Raw genomic sequence first — 24,313 nt, forward strand, 5'->3', positions numbered from 1 at the left:
GTCCCAGCCCTGCTTAGCAACAGCATGAAGCGAGTGCCCACTGAGGTTTAGTTCTTGGTATCCGTAGCAGAGTTGTCTGTATGCATCGCAGGGTCACTTTGTATGTGGACTTTGTAGAACAGAGTTGGGACAACTAGGCACTTCCTGGTCATTTCTGGTCTGATTATTTCTTAAAAATAATCAACAAATTTGTACTTTGAACTTTGAGATTTAATTTTCTAAATATTACTTAAATAATCGTTTAGCATAAACAGTGGACATCATGTATTAAAAGTCTTGATATATCAGTATATTTTGAACACTACCATTCAAAAGTTCAGTGCGGTCTGTAAGATTTTAACTTTTTTCTTTTGGAAGAAGTCTTGTGCTCACAAAGGCTGCATTAATTTGATCAAAGAAAAAAAAAACACTGTGAAAACAGTAATATTATAAAATATTATTACAATTTAAAATGTTTTCTACTTTAATATATTTTAAAATATGCAATAATATAATTGCAATTTATTCCTGTATTGGCAAAGTGGAATTTTTAGCAGCCATTACTCCAGTATCATTCTAATATACTGATTTGGTGCTCAAACAGCTATTGTTATCAGCGTTGAAAAAATTATTTTTGTCGAAATCTTGATGCTTTTTTCAGGTTTATTTGATGGATAGAAAGTTCAAAAGAACAGCATTTTTTTATAGAAATATTTTTTAACATTATTAATGTTTTACTGTTTTAAAGAACTTAAAGGGAGAGTTCGCTCACACCCTCATGTTGTTCCAAACCTGAATGAGTTTCTTCAGAAAAGAAGATATTCTTCAGAAAAGAAGATATTTTGAAGAATGTGGTTAACAAAACAGTTGCTGGTCAGTTGCTGGCCATTGATTTCCATAGTATGGAAAAAATACTGTGGAAGCCAATGGGGACCAGCAACTGTTTGCATGAGTATACACCTTAATTGGTGAGGAAATGCTGAATTTTCATTATTGGGTAAATAATCCATGCATCCTTGCTGAATAAAAATATTAAAATCTTTAAAAACAAATCTTACTGATCCCAAACATTTTGGATGGTAGTGTATATTTGAAAAAAAAAAGAAAGTTATTAACATAAATACAAGAATGAGCATTACATCTTTTATTGTTAAATAAAAGTGTGTATTAAATTCTTTTGAAAGTCTTTTAAAAAGCATTTTTTGAGTTCTTAGAATTCATCAGTTAAGTTAAGGGCTCATGGCAGACTATCAAGGCAAAATCTCTGTATGCTATTTTCTAGATTTTTATAGTCTCAGTTACAATGTTTTGAATTGTAAACATAATGGTGTGCAATATGGTGTCATAGATGATGGTATTATGTATATGTTGGAGTTGCTGATGTTTTACGGCTAGTAGAGTTTCAATTTCTTCTCATTCTGTTATCACTTTTCCAGGTGCTGATAACATCTTTAACCTGACTTTTACCATATCAGCAGCAGTAGTAAAAGTTGAGGATAACACTGGCTTTGGATAGCAAGTGTTATGTGCAGCCCTTTCATCCAATCAGATACTGTAGTTAATTATCTTTTCAAAGAAACACAACTGCTTTATGGATAGTAATTCATTCTAGAGGTTTCGTCAGCAATCAGACTGATTCAGTGCAGAGCTGCACAATTAGATTACTGATTTACTCAAACAGCACTGTATCCATGATTTTAATTTTGATGTTATCAACAATAGAAAATGTCAACTCAAGCCAGTGACATAAGCAAGGGAGGTTGACTCAGAGGACAGCCTGTCTGTCTTTTTTATTACAATATATAAAATACCCATGCGGAAGTTCAATCAAACTGAGTGTCTTTGCTGAACATTTACTGAATAATAATGAACAGTACTGAAAAGTTGTCACCATGACCTTTCACCTTAAACAGTTCTTCTTTGAAAAATTCAAAAATGTTCCAATCTGTTCTGTTTTGGTTGATTTAAATTATGTTTGTTAGCCTGTAGCGAGCTGTTTTACATTGCAATTTTCCATTCCATTGTATGTGTATGTGTGTGTATATATATATATATATATATATACACTTATACTTATACTTATAAAATGAGTGATGTTAAAATGCATTTCATATGGTAACATCTGCTGTAAATTTGTAAACATCTAATTACTTAATGTTTTAAATGTTTTTAATTCAACAGTATTATTTGTTTTTACACAACAAAATTAAAATGACTTGATATAAAATTAAAATGACTTGACTTAATTTGATATAAAATAGCATTTAAATTTTTCCACGGAATTTCACTGCCAGATTTTGCAAGTTTTGATGATGAAACTTTAATGTGGGAGTTAAGTTAATAAGACGAGAGGGGCTTTATTTAGATTAAACATTACAGTTTACTTTGTTCCACAAGAACTAATAAATATTCAAATTTGAAAACAAGCGAGAAGGAAAGCGAGGCCCTCTTGTGAAGAATGAACAGTTTGTGAAACATTTCCTAATTGTTAATGAGGGGCTTGAGGCAGAGTGCCAAAGTTGGAGGGCCAATGGCGAGGGGGTGCAGCCGGAGCAGCCGATGGGCGGGCTGTTGCTCTGGGGTGACAAGTGGGGACCCCTTTTTTAACTACCTTGGTGTCACTGTGTTAGAGTGGGGTGTACAGGATAGCAGACAACACGAAGGGCTCTAATGATGGTCTGAGTGCAGCTGGTTGCGTGAGGTCTCGTGTCTTTGACCTCCCTCCCTCTCTCAGCCATCCTCACCAGCTTTGATCGTGTTCTGGGGAACAGAACGTTTTTTGGGCTTTAGGATGGATGCATCAGATAGCAACTTGGAGAACACAACCGAGAACAATAATGTGGAGAAGAGTGAGGCTGAAGAGGAGAAGAAGATGGAGTCTGACTCCAAGCAGGATCCGAACCCAGATTCAGACCTGTCTGTGGTCAAGATTCCTCCTCCGCCAGAGCTGGAGATCAGGCCTAATGGCATAAGTGATGATGGCAAGCCGGAAATGTGCAGGACTGTACCTTCTCCTCTGACCCGCAGTATTTTTCCTGTTGCAGTCTCACCTGCTGCTGAGCGCATTCGATTCATTCTGGGAGAGGACGATGACAGTCCAGCACCCCCTCAGCTCTTCACAGAGCTGGACGAGCTACTGTCTGTTGATGGCCAGGAGATGGAGTGGAAGGAAACTGCCAGGTAAGTGCGTCATGACTTGGTTGGAACTTTAAATGAGGCTCAAAAACAGACCAGAACTATTACAGTCTGTATTATTAGCAGGAACTAGGTTTTGTCAAAAAAAGCTTGATAACTTGTGTCTAATAGTATTATTTTATCTCTGGTTTTGCTCCAATTGTGTTTTTTTATTTTATTTTATTTGACAGTGTCTTTTTAAAATTGTTCTTTTCTACTTTATATTCATCGAAGAAAAAAACTGCAAAAAAGAATAAGTATTAGCAAATCAGCATATTAGAATGATTTCAGAAGGATCATGTGACATTGAAGACTGGAGTAAAAAATGGACTGGACTGCTAAAAAAATCAGCTTTGCCGTCACAAGAATAAATAGCATTTTAAAAGACATTAAAATAAAAAGCAGTTATATTAAATTGAGTTTCATTATTTAATTCCCTCAAACAGTTCTGTTTTCAATAAAGACCGTTTTAATTACTCTTTCAGACCTGTTACAAAGGCACCATATAATTAATCAAAAGAAGATTCAAGTGTACTGGCTCATTGCCAATGACTGCTTGGTGCCAGTATAAGAAGACATTTTAAACACTTGACAGTCTCTAAAGGGATGAATCCAACCCGATTAATCTTTAGGGAAAGGTGTGAAGAAAGTTGAAAACACGCATATGTTTCCAGTTGACTTGGTCATCCATTAAAAGCACATCCGATCATTTAACAGTAACTGTTGCTTTAAATCCCTGTGATCGTGAGTTCATTTGAGCATACAGCTTGGTCTCTGATAAAAGACTAGTCTTGCATGCAGCACACATCAATTATGGAGCTGTGCTGCTCTTGAAAGGATTTGATCATTCAATGAGAGGGGCAGTTTCATGTAAAGTTGAGTGGCACTCCAGGTGGTCCCCAATCAGCGGCTATTATCACATGCCACAGCGGGCATTTAACAGATTAAATAAATACAAGAATGATTACTGCTGATCTTTTAATTTCCAATCAAGATTTTATTTGAGAGATTGTTTTAGAGATGAGATTACCAGTTGTTTGTGTATTTTAGGATTAAGGATTACATATTAAAGCCTTTCAAGCAGGGTCATCAGTTTTAATAAACAGATTTGTACAGGGGAAAGATCAGAGTTGAATATGAGGGTTGCTTTAGATTCTAGTCTCATGTCTGGGATTGGTAATTGTTTCTGATGGTAGATTTACAAAACACTACCATTAAACGTTTGGGGTCAGTAAGATTTTTCTAGTGCTGTCAAACGATTAATTTTGTTTACAAAATATATGTGTGTATACTGTGTCTATTTATTATGATTTATATATAAATACAAACGGTCCCACTTTATATTAGGTGGCCTTAACTACTATGTACTTACATTTAAATTAATAATTTGGTACAATGCACTTATTGTGTGCATACATGTTCTTACATTGTACTTATATTTTTAAAAATGCCTATATGTAGTTACATCTGTAACTAATTTCTGTAATTACATTTATAATTACACTTTTAACCCATCCCTTACACCTTAACCCACCCTTAAACCTACCCATACCACCAAACCTGTCCCTAACCTTACCCGTATCCCACCTCAATAGCAGCAATAGTGTGTTGCAATACAATATGAACACAATAAGTACATTGTACTTATTTTTTTATTTAAGTACATAGTAGTTAAGGCCACCTAATATAAAGTGTGACCATACAAACACATGCATGTATATATTCATGAAAAATATGTTAGTGAAGTGAAGTGACATTCAGCCAAGTATGGTGACCCATACTCGGAATTCGTGCTCTACATTTAACCCATCCAACGTGCACACACACAGCAGTGAACACACACACACCATGAACACACACCCGGAGCAGTGGGCAGCCATTTATGCTGCAGCGCCCGGGGAGCAGTTGCTCAAGGGCACCTCAGTCGTGGTATTGAGGGTGGAGAGAGCGCTGGACATTCACTCCCCGCACCTACAATTCCTGCCGGCCCGAGACTCGAACCCGCAACCTTTGGATTACAAATCCGACTCTCTAACCATTAGGCCACGACTTCCCCGGTTTGTTGGGAAAGTGGGAAACTTTCCCGGTTTCCCACTTTGTTATGTTTATATGTTAAATGTATTAATATAATATAAAATATAAGAATATAAATATACATGTAAATATATTTTTTAAATATATACTGTATGTGTCTGTAATTATATATATATAGTACACATACATATATGTTAAAAACTTTTATTTTGGATGCGATTAATCGTGATTAATTGTTTGGCAGCACTAGAAACATTAATGTTATTTTTCTGCAAGGACATATGAAAATCATCAAAAGTGAAAATCAAATACATTTTCATTGTTACAAATAACAAGAAATGTTTCTTGAGCACCAAAATTAATAAATCAGTGTTCAAGTGCCACTGCAAGTCAATTTCATTCAGAACTGTTCATATTCCAACTTCAGTACCTTCAGCTGTCTGTTGTTGTTTTTTTCTTCGAAGGTGGATCAAGTTTGAAGAGAAGGTGGAAAAAGGTGGGGAGAGGTGGAGTAAACCACACGTGGCCACTCTGTCCCTACATAGTCTCTTTGAGCTTAGGACATGTATAGAGAAGGGCACCATCATGCTGGACCTAGAGGCCAACACACTGCCAGGGGTCGTTGGTAAGTGTTTCTTCTGCAGTTATTTTGTCTTATCAATGGATGCTCTACTGCCATAAGCAGTTTTGGTTACACACATAAAGGTTTTTTTCACCGAAATAGTGTTGGTGCTCAACAGAGGGATCTATGAACACAGTGGCCCACGTTTACACTGACTTGAGAGACAAACAATTACAAAATTAATCTTTAATATGACGTTGCAGTCTATATCAACCCTATTAAAAAAACAAACCCAGCATAGGCCGGTTAGGTATGTTTTGAAGCATGGCAGCTGTTTTGAGCTGGTCCTTAGTTGGCCCTGAGTTGGTTTAAGCTGGTCCTGAGCAGGGTCTAGTTGCTTAGGACCAGCACATGACCAGTTTAAATTAACTTATGGCTAACTAAGGACTAATTTAAACCATCTCAAACCAGCTGCCATGCTTCAAAACATACCTAACTGGCCTATGCTGTTTTTTTCAAAAGAGAAGGTTACAAGTTTTGAAAACAAATTGTATTGAACTTTTACATAATATTTCATTTAACATTCAGATTGACTTATTGTAATATTTTAATTTCACAGTGCCATATGACAAGAGATGGGTAAAAATAGGGGGATTCTAGATTATTTATTTAATTTTTAACTATTTTTTAAATTAATTATTATTTTGCAATGAGATTTAAAAAAATGTTATTTCAACTTTTAATTACTATTTTTTTGTTGTTAATTTAATAATTTAATATATACCTCTCATCTGACGTGATTTATGCACAAACTGCTTTTGATGCAAAGGTCAGAAAATATTTTAATAAAATTTATAGCAATGAAATGTTATTTGTGAGTATTATCAATTTCGTGTTGCTGTGCAGTTTGACTGTTTATATGGACAGGATGTCTGTCAAATGGATGAAACAATCTAGTTTTATGCATTGTTCATTTTGCATCATTTTGCATGTGTTTTTTTTTATCAGCAGGTTTTAGGAGCCACTTTTTTTCTATCATGGAGCTTCTTTTTATATAATAGAAACATGCAGGATGGTTCCATCAGCTCTCAGCCCTGTCAGAGGACAAAGGGAAAAATAAATATCAGACGTTATCAGAAAGATAATATCAGAAAGATAACATTTTAGAGCAGATCAGACTCCGCTTTTCCAAGTGTACTGTAAGATATGAGAGATAGCACGTGTGACATGCATGCACGGTCTTGGCCAGCACAGCCCATTTTTATTCGGTTTCCAAATGCTCACATGTCAGGATGTATTCATAGCTCTGTTTAATACAGTCCTCTCTCAACCCTCGCTGTAACTCTGGGCTCAGATGCACGGGTGATTGCATCCATTCAGGATGGCCATTTCTTTTATACTGAATTCAAGCAGTGCTTGAGGAAGATCAGAATGAAAATTTTGTGGCCGCTAAATAACTGTAGTGCACTGATAGCAAAGTATGTGTTTCTGGTAATTGTTTTGTAAAAGCTTGCTTTTAGGAAGGAGGATTGGTTGAAAAAAACGACTCATTTACTGGAGCTCTTTGGATTTAAGATGGCTGGTTAGATTGTAACCACTGCCCCCGATCAAATTAGATTTATTAATTAGCATTCTTGAATCCCCTAGCCGTATCTCTTACTCAGAGCATGATGTGTCAAGTGATATTATCAATTTAAAGCAAATGTAAAGTTTGGCTGAGTTAAGCTCGGTCAACCTTATAGAGTGCCTTTTGAGATAAAAATGAATTGAAGGATTGGCCATTAAGGGGCAAACCATTCACAAAAAGGGCCCGAGGGCCCGGGCCTCGTGTCTTTGACCCGCTTTTATAAAAATAGATGCTTACTGAAACCACCAGACAATCTTACGCACAAGCCACTGCCTCATTAGACGTCCACTTCCGATGGCTAAGAATAGAAGGCAATGTGTCGCTTCACTGACACTCACTGCAAGTTCCTTTGGAGAGTTCAATTTCAAGTTCTAGTTAAAAGTTTGATGAACAGTGTTATGTGAAGTTGGTATTTAAATGAAAAGATTGCTTAGTTGTGAAGGGGCTGTAATGAGCTTCTCAAAGTCTATAGAAGCAAAATAACCACAAGGTAGGTCTCTTCTAACGCCAATTTTGCTTTCTCGCTGTCTACCTCTCTTTGTTTGGCATTCACTCTGGTCTCTCTCTTTCAGAAATGATCACTGACAGTCAGATTGAAAACGGTCTCTTGAAAGCTGATCTGAAAGATAAGGTCATGTACACCTTGCTGAGGAAGCATCGCCACCAGACCAAGAAGTCCAATCTTCGCTCCTTAGCTGACATTGGCAAGACGGTCTCCAGCGCAAGTAGGCTGTTTTCCACCCCAGATAATGATAATATAGGTGCCAGTTTGGTGCAGTTTATACCCTCCTTTTTCCTTTTAAGCTAGTAATATATATATATATATTTATATATATTTTTTTAATATTAAGAGTCTTATTTTTTTCTTCAATTTTATGAAGTCTTTTGTGGATTTTTTCTCCACACTTTTCAAAAATATAATTTGTTCACATTCTTTTGTGATTTTGTGTTTTGAATTTTCTTGTGTTATTCTCAAAGATAACTGAAGAATACCAAATATTTTTATTTTACGCCTCACATTTTATCCAGGAGATTTGCATCCTTATCTTCGCATTTTTACATATTTAAATGCATTAGTCACACAGACCACAAGAATAGTTTTACTAATGATTTACCAATTTTCTGATTCACTGTTGACTCAGCATAGAATTAGACTTTTATATTTTTCCTTTTAATCGTCTCTGTTTGTTTAAAGACTCCATGAAATCCCTTCACAAGCACCTTCTTTGGCGTTGACACTACCGTTGAAAAGTTTGGGGTTAGGTCTTGTTTTTTCTTGGTTATTCACCAGGGACACATTTAATTGATCAAAAGTGACAGTTAAAAACATTTATAATGCTGTATCTATTTAAAAAAATTATATTCATTTGAACTTTCTATTCATAAAATAATCCTGAAAAAATGTATCGTTTCTGATATTAAGCAGCACAGCTGTTTTCAAAATTGATGATATATAATAAATGTTTCTTGAGCACCAAATTAGCATATTAGAATGATTTCTGAAGGATCATCTGATGCTGAAGATGAGGCTGTTTTACAGTACTGCTGTATTTTTACTGTATTTTTGATCAAGTAAATGCAGCCTTTGTGAGAAGATACTTCTTTCAAAAACTTAAAAAAATCTTACTGACCCCAAACTTTCGAATAGTAGTGTATTTTCTCTTACAACATGAGGTTTATGTGTGACATATCAATGGGATTGTATGTTTTTAAATAACCAGTACGCGTTAATTACACATTCTCATTCCAGAGAGCATTTGATTGCTCAAAACTCTCTGTAGTCCAGGATGAGTCATCAGTATTTGCTAAAGGTTAATGTAGGCCTTTTTAAGGAGTACACAAGCATATAGGCAGAGCTAGTAGACATGAAAAGAGTTCATGGGGTTTTTAAATAGTAACTTGTTCCTTTTCAGTCCTTGATTTTGTTTACTGTCCTGTATGCATATGTTTTTCAGTAATGCACAGAATAGGCTGTTACATTACATTGTGGAGAATGCAGTGCTTAATTTGTAAATTTCGAGGTCCTGGAACAAAGTGGGGTGATGGATCCGGCATGTGATTAGAGGAGGGAGAGGTAACGGAACATTCAGCCGGTCACATTGGTGGACAAGTTTAAGTGATTAACAGCGTGCATCAGTTGGGGGGGTTTATTTCACAAATCTCTGTAATAGAGTTATACTAAATCCTGTCTAGAATTTTGTGGGGGATTGTGTGTGTATCACAGTTTTACTCATCCCCGCAGATTTCAAGTTTATAATGAGGGAAATTCCTGCAAACATTTATTCAATATAGCAAGTATGGCAGGGCTCTAGACTGCGACCATTTTTTGAGAATGTGCGAGTTAAAATTTGACGTGGTCGCACTTGTACGAGTGCATGGTCTGTGTTGCTCCAAAGCCTCTGCTTCATACATCGCGCATTTATGCACATTATAGGTCAGCGCAAACGTCTTTCATTGGCGCGTGAGGAGGGGGATCCGACAAAATGAGGCCCTGGGAGAATGTAACCTGTTATGAACTTGTGAACTAATAAACTAATCTGAGAACAATGTTTAAAAGACGAGACGAGACAACACTTCAAATAAAGCAATGGTCAAAAGAATCATTCAATTTTTGCCAATAATATTTGCATGCCTTCAGTTAAGATACATAGTGCATTGATAAAACTTTACACAAAGATCATGCCAGCATTTTTCCAGCTCATTAGATTGAATATACCATGAATCCTGTGATTCATTGACCATTTGACTTTTTGAATGTGACATAAATGTTATTCACTTGAACTTTTGTTTCCTGAAAAAACAAAAACAAACTTGCTTTAACTCTGCTTTTCTACCTCTACCTCTAACAAATCCTATCTTTTCCTGAGTGATTTTACACCAATTTTACACAGTCTTTTACAAAACTAACTAAACTTTATGCTTAAAACCACTGACCTCTATCACCTTAATAAACTTTCTTCTCACCCTTCTTACTATCTTTTATCCTTTCTGCTGCACTTGTCACTAAAAGCACGTAATCCACTTGAGACTTCAGTGCCTTGTCTAATGACTCGCACCTCAGAGGAGGTGTTGCGAGCCCCTGGAAGTCCAAGTGTGGGATGGCCTAGTAAGTCCAACTTGCCAGTTGCCAGTACATGTACTGTATATGTGTCCCTTCACCCCACGTATTGTGTAACATACAGTAGCTGTGATAGAATAGCATAGCATTGTAGCTAAAAAGGGAACCAAATCTTCCTAGACCATTTAAAGAGTTCATTGAATAATTAAATAACACCTTACGGACAAATGAAATCATACAGAATGTACATTCTTAAAAATAAGGGTTTCAAAAGGATGCTTTTGCTGCGATGCATAGATCATCCATTTCTGGTTCCCCAAAGAACTTTTCAGTGAAAAGTTTGCATAGTGTAAAGAATGTTTTAATAATCTGAAGAAACCTTTTTCATAAAAAAGAACCTTTCGTGCAATGAAAAGTTTACATGGATGTTAAAGATTCTTCATGGAACCGTTGATGCCAATAAAGAAACTATTTTTAAGATTGTATGATATGACCTTTTTTATTTGTTATTGTGATTATTTTTATTATTGTCATTGTGCTACACTTTGGGCGGCCACAGTACATTATAAAAGTAGCCCATGTTTAGCTAGTCAGTCCTGTAGGCATTGTTATGTAATAAATTTTAATATATAGAATTTCCCGTTATGATGCTCTTCACCCTTAATAGATTTACATTCCAAAGTCTTCTAATAATCACATTGGACTCATTTCTGTGGAACCTTCCACTGGAGATCACCGTGTCATCATGACCATAACCATATTAATAAGCAGCTCTGATCTGATAATGTAGGATTTATGAAGGCGGATGTGAAGTATGTTTTTCTTTTTATTTCTTTTATTTTTAAGTTACTTTTTTTCTCTTTTTAAGTGCTTCATAAATGAAGCTTCTTTTTAAACCTCCCTCATCTCTATTCAGCCTCCTTTTTCTTCTTTTGGCTGCATCAAACTGACATCTTAGTCGATATAAGTGTTCTGTAGCATTGGGAATACTTTGCTTCACTGTGCTGTTCTCCTGCTATGCTGTTCACAGCATGATGACAATGACTTGAACTCTGCAAGGTTAATAGTTAACCTTTCAGTAGGATCCTTTCTTGCCTAGCACACCACCTTTCCTAATTTAAGTTATTTTACTTTTAAAAGCATGGACTCAAGCAATTCAGAGCCTGTGGGGGAAAAAAAAACACATTAATGTTCTGTGCAGTGTTGTCAGTCCCACTGATTCCCCAATGGTTCATCTCACATTCAGCGCCCTTGCTTATTCTGCATTTGGATTTATTTGTAGACTATTTTTTAAAAACTTTGTGTTTAAAATAATGGAACAGTGCTCTTTTCAATTTGATCTGTTATTTTCATAAATTTTTATTAGGTAGCCCAACCACCACACATCGCAACTTGACATCAAGCAGCCTGAACGATATCTCGGACAAACCAGAGAAAGATCAGGTGAGTCCAGTTTCAAGATTGTTCATGTGTTCATGTGTGTGTTTGGAGCCAGGAAGATTTTTTTTTTACTTTTATGCAGCAAGGGTGCATTAAATTGATTAAAAGTGCAAATAACGACTTTTAACGTTACAGAAGATTTAAATTTTAAATAAATGTTGTTATTTTCTATTCATCAAAGAATCCTTAAAAAAAATAGTATGGTTTTCACAGAAATAATAAATAGTAAACTGTAATATTAGATTGTTTTCAAATTAAATGTTTATTAAACACCAAATCAGCATATTAGAGTGATTTCTGAAGGATCATGTAACACTAAAACCTGGAGTAATGATGCTGAAAATTAAGTTGGTATCACAGAAATAAATTACATTTTAACTATGGCTGTTAAAATCAACGTGTTAATAACGCGTAAACGCAAACTAATTTTAACGGCACCAATTTTATTAACACGCGATTAACGCAGCGTGCATTTTCTGTTTGACTTATTGTCTAACCCATAGTTGGAGAAATGGAGATGCTGACAGTGTTGCCAACTTAACGACTTTGTCGCTAGATTCAGAGACTTTTTTCAAAAAAGCGCCTAGCAACAATAGATAACACAATTGGACTGAGAGGAGTTTTTAGTCCAGATTTTATGTTGCTCCTCTAATTTTACATGCAAGTATAGTTGAAATCACAACACAGCTATTGTCTTTATCTTATGTGTATTTGATTTCATCAGACGAAGACTCGATTATAAATCTGGATTTTTGTGCAGATTAACATCTTGGAAGGGAGAGCTGGTGTAGTCTTAATGGGTCACATTTCAGTCACTATTTCATATTAATTCCGTTGTCTAACAACAGAAACGGTAAAATATAACAATGAAAACAGTTTTATTCAGAATTTAGCTGCATCAAATTACAGTATGTGAGCACAGAGAGGCAAACAAATGTAATAATAAATAATAAATGTACATTTTGCATGTTCAGAAGAAGTGAGCTGCCCTGTCGTGCAAATTGTGCAGGCTTGTGTAAGTAAATTGCTCAGTGCAAAGAAAGAGATGTAATGAGAACCTGGTATTTCTATGTTCTTTTTTCATGTGTCTAATAGACATGAACAAGTTATTTGAAAAACATCTACACTCTAAAAAAAAATGGTGCTATAAAGCACTAAAAGTGGTTCTTGGCTCGTACAGCTATACAGCACCTTTGTCAAATGGCGCTATGTAGAATCATAAGAGGTGCCATATTGCACTGTATTTCTTCAACAAAAATGGTGCTAAACAGCACCAACAGTGTTTTGTTGGCGCGTAAATAACAGGTTCTTTGTACGGCAGTGGTGCTATATAGCACCTTAGGGTGCTTTCAGACCTGTAGATCGTTTGCTTTGTTCCGAAACAGGGATTAGTTTGTTACATTGTTGCATTTTCTTCTTGGTTCGGTTCGCTTTCACACGGCAACATTGCAAAGCGTACCAAACTGTGTTTATGCAAGTCACATGTGAGTAAAGCTGTCCTCTTATTGGTCAGAGTTCACTTGTTTACGTTCCTCTGTGTCGTTCATCAAGATGGATTGACAAGTTTGCTCCGCGGGCTTATTGCGGCTTTATAGCTGTCCTGGCAAACGCAAAACGAATGTAGCTGTCATTCCTCTCTAATATATCTATCTATATATAATTATATTTTCACTATATATATATATATATATATATATATATATATATATATATATAGTGAAAATATAATTATACACACACATATATATATATATACACACACACAGCCAGAGGGAATCAAGGCTTCGTCAGGACAGCATTCTTGTAATGCGCGGAGAATTTAATTAATAGTAATTAAATTACACAACATTTTAATATGAAGAGGTGGTCTTTGGTTTTCAACTGCAATAACAAATATTCTCACTAACAAAATCAAAGTTTTTTTTTCTGGGTACTCAAAGCGCTTGACTGCTAGACACAAAAGACATTGACTGCTGCTTTTTATATAACATATTTCCCGTTATGAATTATGATAACGCTTGGTTCGTTGGTCTGTTGGGTCGGATTGCTTTCTCACCACAAACGAACCGTTCCAGGGTTCGTTTGAATGTGTACCGAGACCACCTCGTCAAGGAGGTCTCGGTACGCTTGTTTGGTCCGCTTTTGGTGTGCACCCGAGTGCGATTGCTGCTTTCTCACCTGCCCAAACGAACCGCACCAAGAGGGAAAACGAACTCTAGTGCGATTCAACCGAACTAAATGAGGCAGGTGTGAAAGCACCCTTAATCACCCCAAAGAACCGCTGAAGAACCATACAGGAGTTTAACAGGTTCTGTATTTGGTAGCGGTGCTATATAGTCCCCCAGTCATGCCAAAGAACCGCTGAAGAACCACTGAAGCGCCAAGATTTGGTACTATACAGCACCAAAAGTGGTTCCCCCTATGATTACGAGCCAAAGAACCACTTTTAGTGCTATATAGCACCATTTTTTTAGAGTGTATGACCTTTGAAACATGTCTAGTCTTCTTCACTAATAATAAACATACATTTGCTTAAAGCATCCACATTTGTCCATGCTCATGTTGATTAGAGTTTTAAAAACTTAAAGTATTAATTTAAGGTACATTTAGAACAGATAAAAATGTGTGATTAAGTTGCGATTAATCACGAGTTAACTCATGACAATCATGCGATTAATTGCAATTAAATATTTTAATCAATTGACAGCCCTAATTTTAACATATGAGGAGTTTATTTGCAAAAATGGATAACTCTGTTTTTTTTTTTCAAAAATCATGTTTTTTTTATTATGTTATGATGTTATTTTGTTTGCTGTTTTTTTTTACCTAATCAAAATAACCCAACTGCAGTTTGATTGAGATTAATTGGAATGCACAATGAAAAAACATGATTTTTGAAAATTGTTAAAAATGGAGTTATATGTTTTTGCAAATGAAATCTTCATATATTAAAATGTAAAATATGTATTTAAATTGTAACAATATTTCACTGTATTCCTATTTTTATTATAATTAAATAAATGCAGCTTTGTTGAGTTTGAGACCTCTTTCAGAAACATTTAAAATCTTTCCAACCCCAAACTCTGGAATGCAATATAACGTTTTAATAATCAAATATTAAAAATATGTATACATGTAAAAATCTAAAAACATCTGTAATTGAATGTAATTTGGATTGCCAAAAATCTGTGCACATTACAGTCAATGTCACTATGACAAAACTGATGAAGCCAATGTTTCGGTTACACTTTATTTTGATAGTCCACTTTATACAGTCTACTAACTATAAGTAACTTTGCAACTACATGTCAACTAATTCTCATTAATTTGCAACTTTATGTGTACTAACTCTCAGAATAGACTGTTAGGTTAGGTTTAGGGTTAGTAGAATAATTTGACTATATGTGACCCTGGGCCACAAAATCAATCTTAAGTGTAAATTTTTTTAAATTGTGATGTATACATCATCTGAAAGCTGAATAAATAAGCTTTCCATTGATTTATGGTTTGTCAGGATCAGACAATATTTGGCTGAGATACAACTATTTGAAAATCTGGAGAAAATCGCCTTTAAAGTTGTCCAAAAGAAGTTCTTAGCAATGCATATTACTAATCAAAAATTAAGTTTTGTTATATTTACAAAATATCTTCATGGAACATGATCTTTACTTAATATCCTAATGATTTTTGGCATAAAAGAAAAAGTGATAATTTTAACCCATGCAATGTCTTTTTGGCTATTGCTACAAATATACCCCAGCGACTTAAGACTGGTTTTGTGGTCCAGGGTCACATATATACTCACAACCCATCAAAATAAAGTGTTAGAAGATATTAAGCAGAGAGTCTACTAATACTCTAATGACCACTAGTTGACATGTAGTTGCAAAGTTACTTACTGTTAATAGAATGTATAAAGTGGTCAATCAAAATAAAGTGTTACCAATGTTTTCCTAACGATAAAATAGGACATTGAGGTTAGATGAACAGAACAGAAGCAGTGGAGCGTCTACCACAAGGACACAGCTGGTGTGAAATACAGACTTTCATTCCTAATGGGAAGTTCTTGGGCTCTCATTGACAGAGCACCAAGAGGTCATTAGGGTGGTGTCAATTTGTGACAAACTATAAAAATTAACTCACTTCACAGAAGTTCAACAGGAATTGTAGAATCTTTCTTTTTTTACGTGGGAATGAATCCCTTCTTGCTGAATGCAGCATTAAGTGAAATAGCTGGCAAATGTTTGACAGTGTTTCTGTGTGTGTGCTGCGTGCTGAATAAACCAGTGTGGATGTGATTGCTGGAAGGCCTCAGCTGTTGATAGACTCAGAGGCGATGCCCCTTGCCCCTTTTGGCATAGTGGGGGATTGAGAGGCTGCTTGTGTGAGGTGGCCCAGAGGACATGGACAGATTGTGATTGTAAGCACAAATTGAGGGATGGCTCGGGTTTGTGTCATGCAATGTGAAAGCCTCGTGGCTTTTCACACTTTTTTTTTTTTTTTTTTGATGATGTCATTCCTGCTTTCTGAGATTAGACATTCACAGAATCTGGAAATGAATGGTAACCTAAGTAACATGAATGAGTACTAAGTGATTTGTTATGGTGGAGTAGACCGTTGAGTAATTTTCCCATGTAACGAATACTTCACAACTTCTCTTGTGAATTTAGCTTAATAACTTAATTAAACTTAATATCCATTTCATGATTCTTAGGAGGAAGTCCTGAGGCTTCTTTCTATAGTGTAGGACAATAATACCCTGACTTTTTCTTCTGAAATAGCGCCCACTTAAGGCAGTACCATGTATTTAGTAGTCTTTCAAGCTTTGAAAAAAATGATTTATAAAGAGTTATGGGAACAAGGTAAATACAGTATGAAGAAAACATCAACACTCAGCTGTAAAAGCATTTATATAAAGATATTTACAGAGATTTCTGGTGACAGTGCTCCATTCGCATTAGCTGCAACAGGAAGTCTTCTGTTCCACGGCTTGACTACACAAAATGCACGCTGTCAGACCTTGTTGATGGCCTGAGGTAATAAATCTTTGCTTGCTCTAGCGATGGAAGTAATCCAGCATCAGAGATAAAGCTAAGCCTTTCCACATCACATACTACCTGCTAGAGAGCTGGACAGATAGAGATGTGATATTTGATGTTAATGCAAGTTGCTTGGAGTGTGTGATTGTATTAACAGGTCAAGTTGACTGTAATAAAATTGGAACACGTACATTGTAAAAAAATGCTTTGTATGGTGTTGTACTCAGCATATTATGCTGCTGAAATGAATTAACTGATGGAACATAACCGTCTGATGACCTATTTTTGACTCCTAGATAATGAAGCTCAGAGGTAAACATTCATATAAGTCTGAGAAAAACACTATGGGTTGTTTAAGGTGTGTCCTTCTAATACCTTAATCATCCCTTTACGCTCCTCTTCTAATGCTGTCTACAATCTGGCCTCCAGTCAACATCAGTGACATCACTCAGCTCCATCTATAGCCACCACTTCTTCACTTGCTTTAGTTTCATATAGTCATGATCATTTTTGTCACTCTATGATATCTTTTCTTTTTAAATTCCCAGCACGAGTTGAATTCAGTGTTTATGAAGATTTTTCCCACAAAGTAGGTGTGGTCATATTAGTCTAGGAGTCTTTTAAAATCACTCAGAAGCACCTTGAAATTAGATCATGTGTCTTTAACTGATTATTTTTAACAAAATGTTCACTCCAGTCAATCAACATCAAGAAAAATGTAAGTTTTGACAAAAAAAATAAAACATCACTTACTGGTGAACTCTCACTTTACATCGAACTCATAAGAAAACAAGGGGAAAAGTAATGTACAAATGTACAAAGTCTACATGTACAAATAAAACATTATCTTTCTTAACTAGTGTCTACATATTTCACAAAAGAGGAGTCATCAAGGTTTTTTGAGAAGTCGTAAAAACATTCGGAATTGACAAATCATATCAAGTTTATATAAGTCATCTTTTCTAAAGCAAGACACAAGGTCACCCCATTCATGTGCTTATTTTATCTCACAACAGTAATTCAATGATAATCAGTGTTAGGATGTTTTTGCAACAGTATAATGGAATAAAAGCAAGACTTTCCAAACAAATGATCTATGATGCTCGTGCTGTTGATGAGTGTGAGGTCTGTCCCATCATGTGCTCAGGTGCTCCAGGTTAAATGTTTTCCATTGTGCTTGTGTTTCCAATGTTGTCCGTCAATGGTTAATGAAACCGCTTACTCTCACTATTAAATAAGACTTTCAGGAGAGAATATTATTGTTTATGTGTTGGACGTATACTGGGGAACTGGTTTATTAATGACTGGCATTGTAACCACATTTTGAAGTTATCAGCAGAGCTGTCAAATGTGATTTATAAGCTTTATAATTAACATGTCGATAGACTTCTGTCACGTGAGCTAGTCTTACTGTTAAAGAATAATGAATGTTTACATTATTGCAAGTAATAAAAGTACTTTATATATGCAACACGCTTGAGTAATTGTGACACTTTTAGCTGTTAAAATTCACAATAATGACTTTGGAGGCACAAGTTGGAGTTGCTTAATTTATGGTTATGTGAGCTGGGTGTACTAATTATCTTTGGCTTGTAAATTTCACATTTGGCATGACCTCAAAGTCTGAGCTGGCAAATGCCACTGCCTTTGAAGTTGGCCTTCATTTTATCACTGGTAGGAACAAAAACAACCACCCGTATAAATAAAATTAATTTAACAGTTTTTATACTGGTTACCACTGGTTCCTCTGTTTTGAGAGCAAAAGAATGCAGGAGTCACAGTGGGCCCTTGCTGAACCCTATTGAACAATCCCTCATGCAGCCACCAATCTTTGTAATTTCCATTAGTTGGACAGTTGCAGTTGTTGGATTCATCACATCTTCATGAAAGTCTTGGCAGAGAATGCCAGCTGAGCAGTATGTTTAATGATGTCATGTGCTGGAGCTTGATTTGTGCACTTTGTTTATGTGGTTCTTCCGCTTTATTTCATTAAAATCCCATCCTGCTTGTGTTCAGCTGAATAACAAATTCATGAAGAAGCTGCCCAGAGATGCTGAAGCTTCCAATGTTCTCGTTGGAGAAGTGGACTTCCTGGACAGTCCTTTTGTGGCCTTTGTGAGGCTCCAGCAGGCTGTCATGTTGGGGGCACTGACTGAAGTGCCTGTGCCCACCAGGTATGACCTGCTTTCATCCCACAAAGCCAAGGAGGAAAATATATTAGTGGTGGAGGGGTGTTCAGTTCAAAAAGAGGCTTTTATTAAACCGGTAGAAAAGGGTTGTTTTACTTTGTTTAATAAAATGTGTTATCATCTTCCCCAGATTTCTGTTCATTCTTCTTGGACCCAAAGGCAAAGCCAAGTCATACCATGAAATTGGTAGAGCCATTGCTACTCTGATGTCCGATGAGGTACGTACAGACGAATCTTAGACAATTTAGTGTCCTATTTTGCTTCATAATTTTTTGAAAATGGCTTAAGTGTTAATTTAATGTTATTTGTGTACAATTAAACTGCTAATTTACTAATATTTTGTATTAGATTGTTTTAAATTTAATTTATTGTAATTAAATTTTTGTAGTAATTATGCTTATGCTTTTTGTCATTTTATTAGTCATTTTTTATTTTATTTTGAGTTAGCTTTCATTTTTTTGTTATTATTATTTTATCTATTTTCATTTCTAATCATAATTTGAATAAAATTTTAAATTATCGCCATAATAGAAATGGGGCTTGTCTTCAGTTAAATCCTAAAAGCAGTATTTAGCCACTTAGACCAATTCAAACAGGTCAATTCAATAGTCAGACCTGTTAATCCCAAATATTACATGTTTCAATAACAAACCTTTTTTTTGCTATATATATATATATATATATATATATAGCAAAAAAAAAAAAAAGGTTTGTGCTTGAATTAGTCATGTGTGGGGAGAGTTGGCCTGTAATCAAAGTTCTCTTATCAAGGTCTTCCATGAAATTGCGTACAAAGCCAAGGACAGACAAGATCTCCTTGCTGGCATTGACGAGTTCTTGGATGAGGTTATTGTCCTCCCTCCTGGAGAATGGGACCCTGCCATCAGGATAGAGCCTCCAAAATCCCTGCCATCCTCAGATAAAAGGTAATTGATGTAGGAAGCCCATATCAGCCTCTCACGCTTTCTTTTGCTGAAGCCCACCAATATCCCACATCAAATTCTGTCAATGTTCCTGTTTTGAAATGACTCAATCAGTGGTGAAATAGCATTTCTGAGGCTGTCCCTTTATGAGTCAGATGTATAGTTTGCCAGTTTTTGAAGGGTTAAAGTAATTTTGTTGCTTTATTGCTACAAATGACAAGTAGAAACTCAGTAAAATGGGTGTGTGTCTTTTTAAAAATATAATAGTAGCCAAACCCTTTAAGCCATATACAGTGTGTTACATAATGTATTTCACACACGGTCAGGAAGTAGTTTCAAAGGCCAGTTGGCCCGGCCAATCCATTCATTCATTCAGTTTAGAGGAGCAGAGCAGCGGTTAATTAGATGAATTACGTCACTTCTCTTTGGCTTGAGGTGAAGTGACAGCAGGCTGCCTCCTCATCCTGCCACCTCAATCTGTACCAGCCCTCATTACCCATAAAGCAGAGCTGTGTGTCTGCAACAGTCAGTCATGCCAGCATAATTGTCAGTGTACACAAAACACTGCACACAATAGAACACATACATTCATTCATGGCTTGTTGAATGTAAACAAAAGACTGAACCGGGTACTCTATCTATCTATCTATCTATCTATCTATCTATCTATCTATCTATCTATCTATCTATCTATCTATCTATCTATCTAATCTATCTATCTATCTATCTATCTATCTATCTATCTATCTATCTATCTATCTATCTGTCTATCTGTCTATCTGTCTGTCTGTCTGTCTGTCTGTCATAAATTGTTTTATCCTTGGTTAGTTCTTTTATCTGTTGCTCTGTTCTTGTATTGTTTCTCTATTGTTTTATCATTTTCAGTTGTCAACCGGTAAAGATGATCGTCTCTATCATGGTTACACACTCACATGACGTTGCTGTGCTACGTGGTCAGGAAAGCTTATTGGTTACACATGTTTTTAAGCATTGCAGTTTAAAAACAATTGATTTTAAGCTGTTGAAATGCAATCAGCTGTGAAAGAGAACTCATTTCGCTATGTGTGTGCACTCTCTGAGAGTCTGTTTCTGAGTGATGTCAGAGATGCGCGCGCACGTGAACAAATCATGGAGCGCCAGAGTATTGAACAGAGTTATTTTTTGCTACTTTATAGTTAAATGCACACACTTATATGTGTGTCAAAATGCCTGTCTTAGCAAGTATCCTCATAAACACATTAAATTAGGTCCTAAGTGAAAGCAAACAGCTGAGAAACAAAAAAACACATGTGCAACAGTATATTGGATCCGGGCAGCTCTTAAAGTGACAGCTTAATCACTTTTGTAACTGTAATAAGAAGTAGTATATATTTAATTTACTCAGTAAAGAATATGGACAGTTTTTGTACATTTGATTACTTTTTACAATGTATGTAGCATTCCTAATTTATTTGTTCTACTGTAGTTTTTTTGTCCTGTTGCCTGTAATTACTTTTTTATTCTTATTTAATCGCTGACTGTTTACTTGTCTTCAGTGAGCTTTGAGGTTTTTTTATTTTTTATTTAGGCTAGTATTCATTTTTTTTTTTTTTGTGATACCTACACTGGCAACAAGAATTCAGAAATTATTATGGTATCAAAAAATTTGATATCATAAAGACCATATTTAAATAAAAAATAACTGTGCTGAAATAAAATTTCTCATACACGTGATAAGATTTTGTTCATATTGCCCACCCTAATCATCTGTTTTCTATCTATCTATCTGTCTGTGTGTTTGTCTATCTTATCATTTTATCAGTTAACCATTTTATCTATCGTTAAGTCATTCTGTATATCTGTCTGTCTTTTTATCTGGTATTTTATCATTTTATCTATTGCTTGATACATTTATCAGATTATGCATCATCCTATATTTCTATCTACTGTTCCTTGTTTTTTTAAATGATTATTATGTCATATGGATAATTAAATGAGTAACATATTTAAATATCATGACATTTAGATTATAATTTTAGGAACTAAAGAATAAAATGTCATTACCATGTCTATCTTGTATTTGATTTCATATTGCAGAATACATTTGTGTAAGATACCAGTGTATGAGCTTGCTTTTTTTAAATCAATTTCAGGCTGGGGAATTTAAAATGACTAAAGAACAGTCCACTGAGTGTGTCTTTTGTCATCTTTCTTTCTCTGTTCTCACTTTCCTCCTCTATAACAGTTATTTTTGAGCATTAATAACATTAAGTGTGGTGTTAAACAATCTCTGTGTGTTTGTGCTCTCCAGAAAGAACATGTATGCTGGAGGGGATAGCACACAGATGAATGGAGACATGCCTCACAGCGATGGGCACGCAGTAGGCGAGGAGCTGAAGAGGACGGGGAAGTGAGTTAATGTTTGTAAAGTTCTTCTGAAGGAACAGATTATGCTGAACCTCTGAACACCATGGTTTAGTTCAGATAAAGGTCTGTTTGACTCTTTAAAATTACTAGAATTATCCTAATATTAGAGAAACATTGAAGTCAGCATGCGCTCCATTTACGGAGTACAGTTCCAGTGTTGGTTTTAGAAACATCTTGACCTTTGGCAAAGAACTTCTGTGCACTGTTAGTATTTTGTGCTAAATATATATATATATTTTATCCCAGTTACCATTTAATAATGGCAATAAACGTACATACAACTATTTAAAGTATTTGATATTTTTAAATAACTCGTTAAAGGTAGAATATCTTAAATAATAGTTCATAAAAATTAACATGAATTTCAAATTGTTTTAGTGTTGCCTAGAAAATACTAAAAAGTGTTTCATGTTCAATGTTCATGATAACTTTTATTTTTCAAAGTCTTGCAATTTTTGTAATTGTTGGTTGGTTTATTATTAGTTAAAATGAAATAAAATTAAGATTTTTGAACCCCCACTGTACAGAGAGAAAATATATTTTGTGAATAGAGGAAGATGTTGAAATGTAATGAAATTCATTGAAAACCACTGCAACATATCATATCATGCTTTGTTTTTCAGGTTTTGTGGAGGCCTTATTCTTGATATCAAAAGAAAAGCCCCTTTTTTCTTCAGTGATTTCTACGATGGACTACACATCCAGTCTTTGTCTGCCATTCTTTTCATCTACCTGGGAACAGTAACCAATGCCATCACGTTTGGAGGCTTGCTGGGCGATGCCACAGAGAACATGCAGGTGAAGATACAGTTGCAAACCATGAGAAACTGCATAAGTTTATGGATGTGACGTGCTTTCTGAGCCTGAGTCTTTCATAATAAGAATCGGTCCAGCCTTGGCAGGGATTATAGTGTAATTCAATCTCAGTCAATCTTTAACTGACACAAACTGGGCGCAGCTTCTTCTCTGACCTCCTTTTGAAATGTTACCTCTAGTTCAAAGGTCATGTTAGTAAGTTAAAGTCTCTCAGTTCATATGTTTAGCTGTTTTAAAGATGAATGCTAAGGTCTGCTTCACACGTCATTGGCTTGTCAGTGTTTCAGCTCAGGAAAACCCTTCTGTATTTGTCAGCTAGTAGCAGAGAGTCTTCTGTTGGGATTCTTTATTGAGGATTTATTTATGTATACATTAAAACATTAAATGAGGGAATTAATTAAGGTAGTGACTATAGTGACTGTTCTGAGTAGTACAGAGACACTCCTTATTGATTCCTTTTACATCTAATGGGATGTCAGGACCATGTTATTTTACTCAACAAAAAGACTTAAACCCTTAATGAAGGTGTATCGGGTAGCATAATAAGATATTTAACTTTAGTCACAGTGTTTGATGAAGGTCAAAATACAGATGAAGTGGTAAATAGTATACCACATTCACAGACATTCCCACTTGGACTGAAGTAGATTTCACAGAGGGTGCCTTAGTTAGCCATAAAAAGGTAATTTTAACTAAGATTGTTTGAGAAAAACACGGGATTGATTCAGACAGGAATTAAATTGCAAAGCACAACTGTAACATGAAGTCACTTCTCTTCAATGGTAGGTCAGCAACAGGTCTCATAAGTACTACTTCAGATGGAAATAGTTTTCCAAACAATATTTGTATTTCAGTTATTAACAGAGGACGCCTGTGATTTTATGTATCGATTTGGAAAGGGCTAATTAATAATGAGAGTGGGAGTCTATGGTCTGGATATGGGTATTATGAAAGGCCATGTGCAACACTTAATTAAATTTAAGGGTGAAAAATCAATTTATTGAATTCAGGTAGATGATACAGTGTGCTTCATCAATAATAAATCCATTGAAAGTATGGACTAGCA

General features: G+C 35.4%; 1 protein-coding gene across 1 annotated transcript in view; it reads left to right on the forward strand.

Moving 5' to 3' along the window:
• Positions 1-24,313, forward strand: part of LOC306871778 (electrogenic sodium bicarbonate cotransporter 1-like) — a 54,833-nt gene that overhangs the window by 14,708 nt on the left and 15,812 nt on the right. The window contains exons 3-11 of the mRNA XM_079419926.1: positions 3,024-3,159; positions 5,652-5,812; positions 7,949-8,101; positions 11,801-11,877; positions 18,930-19,087; positions 19,233-19,320; positions 19,874-20,028; positions 22,316-22,414; positions 23,055-23,229. Of these exons, the coding sequence (XP_079276052.1) occupies positions 3,024-3,159; positions 5,652-5,812; positions 7,949-8,101; positions 11,801-11,877; positions 18,930-19,087; positions 19,233-19,320; positions 19,874-20,028; positions 22,316-22,414; positions 23,055-23,229 (1,202 nt within the window). The remainder of the gene's footprint in view (positions 1-3,023; positions 3,160-5,651; positions 5,813-7,948; positions 8,102-11,800; positions 11,878-18,929; positions 19,088-19,232; positions 19,321-19,873; positions 20,029-22,315; positions 22,415-23,054; positions 23,230-24,313) is intronic.

Source organism: Barbus barbus (assembly GCF_936440315.1).
Source record: "Barbus barbus genome assembly, chromosome: 6".
Lineage (NCBI taxonomy): Eukaryota > Metazoa > Chordata > Actinopteri > Cypriniformes > Cyprinidae > Barbus > Barbus barbus.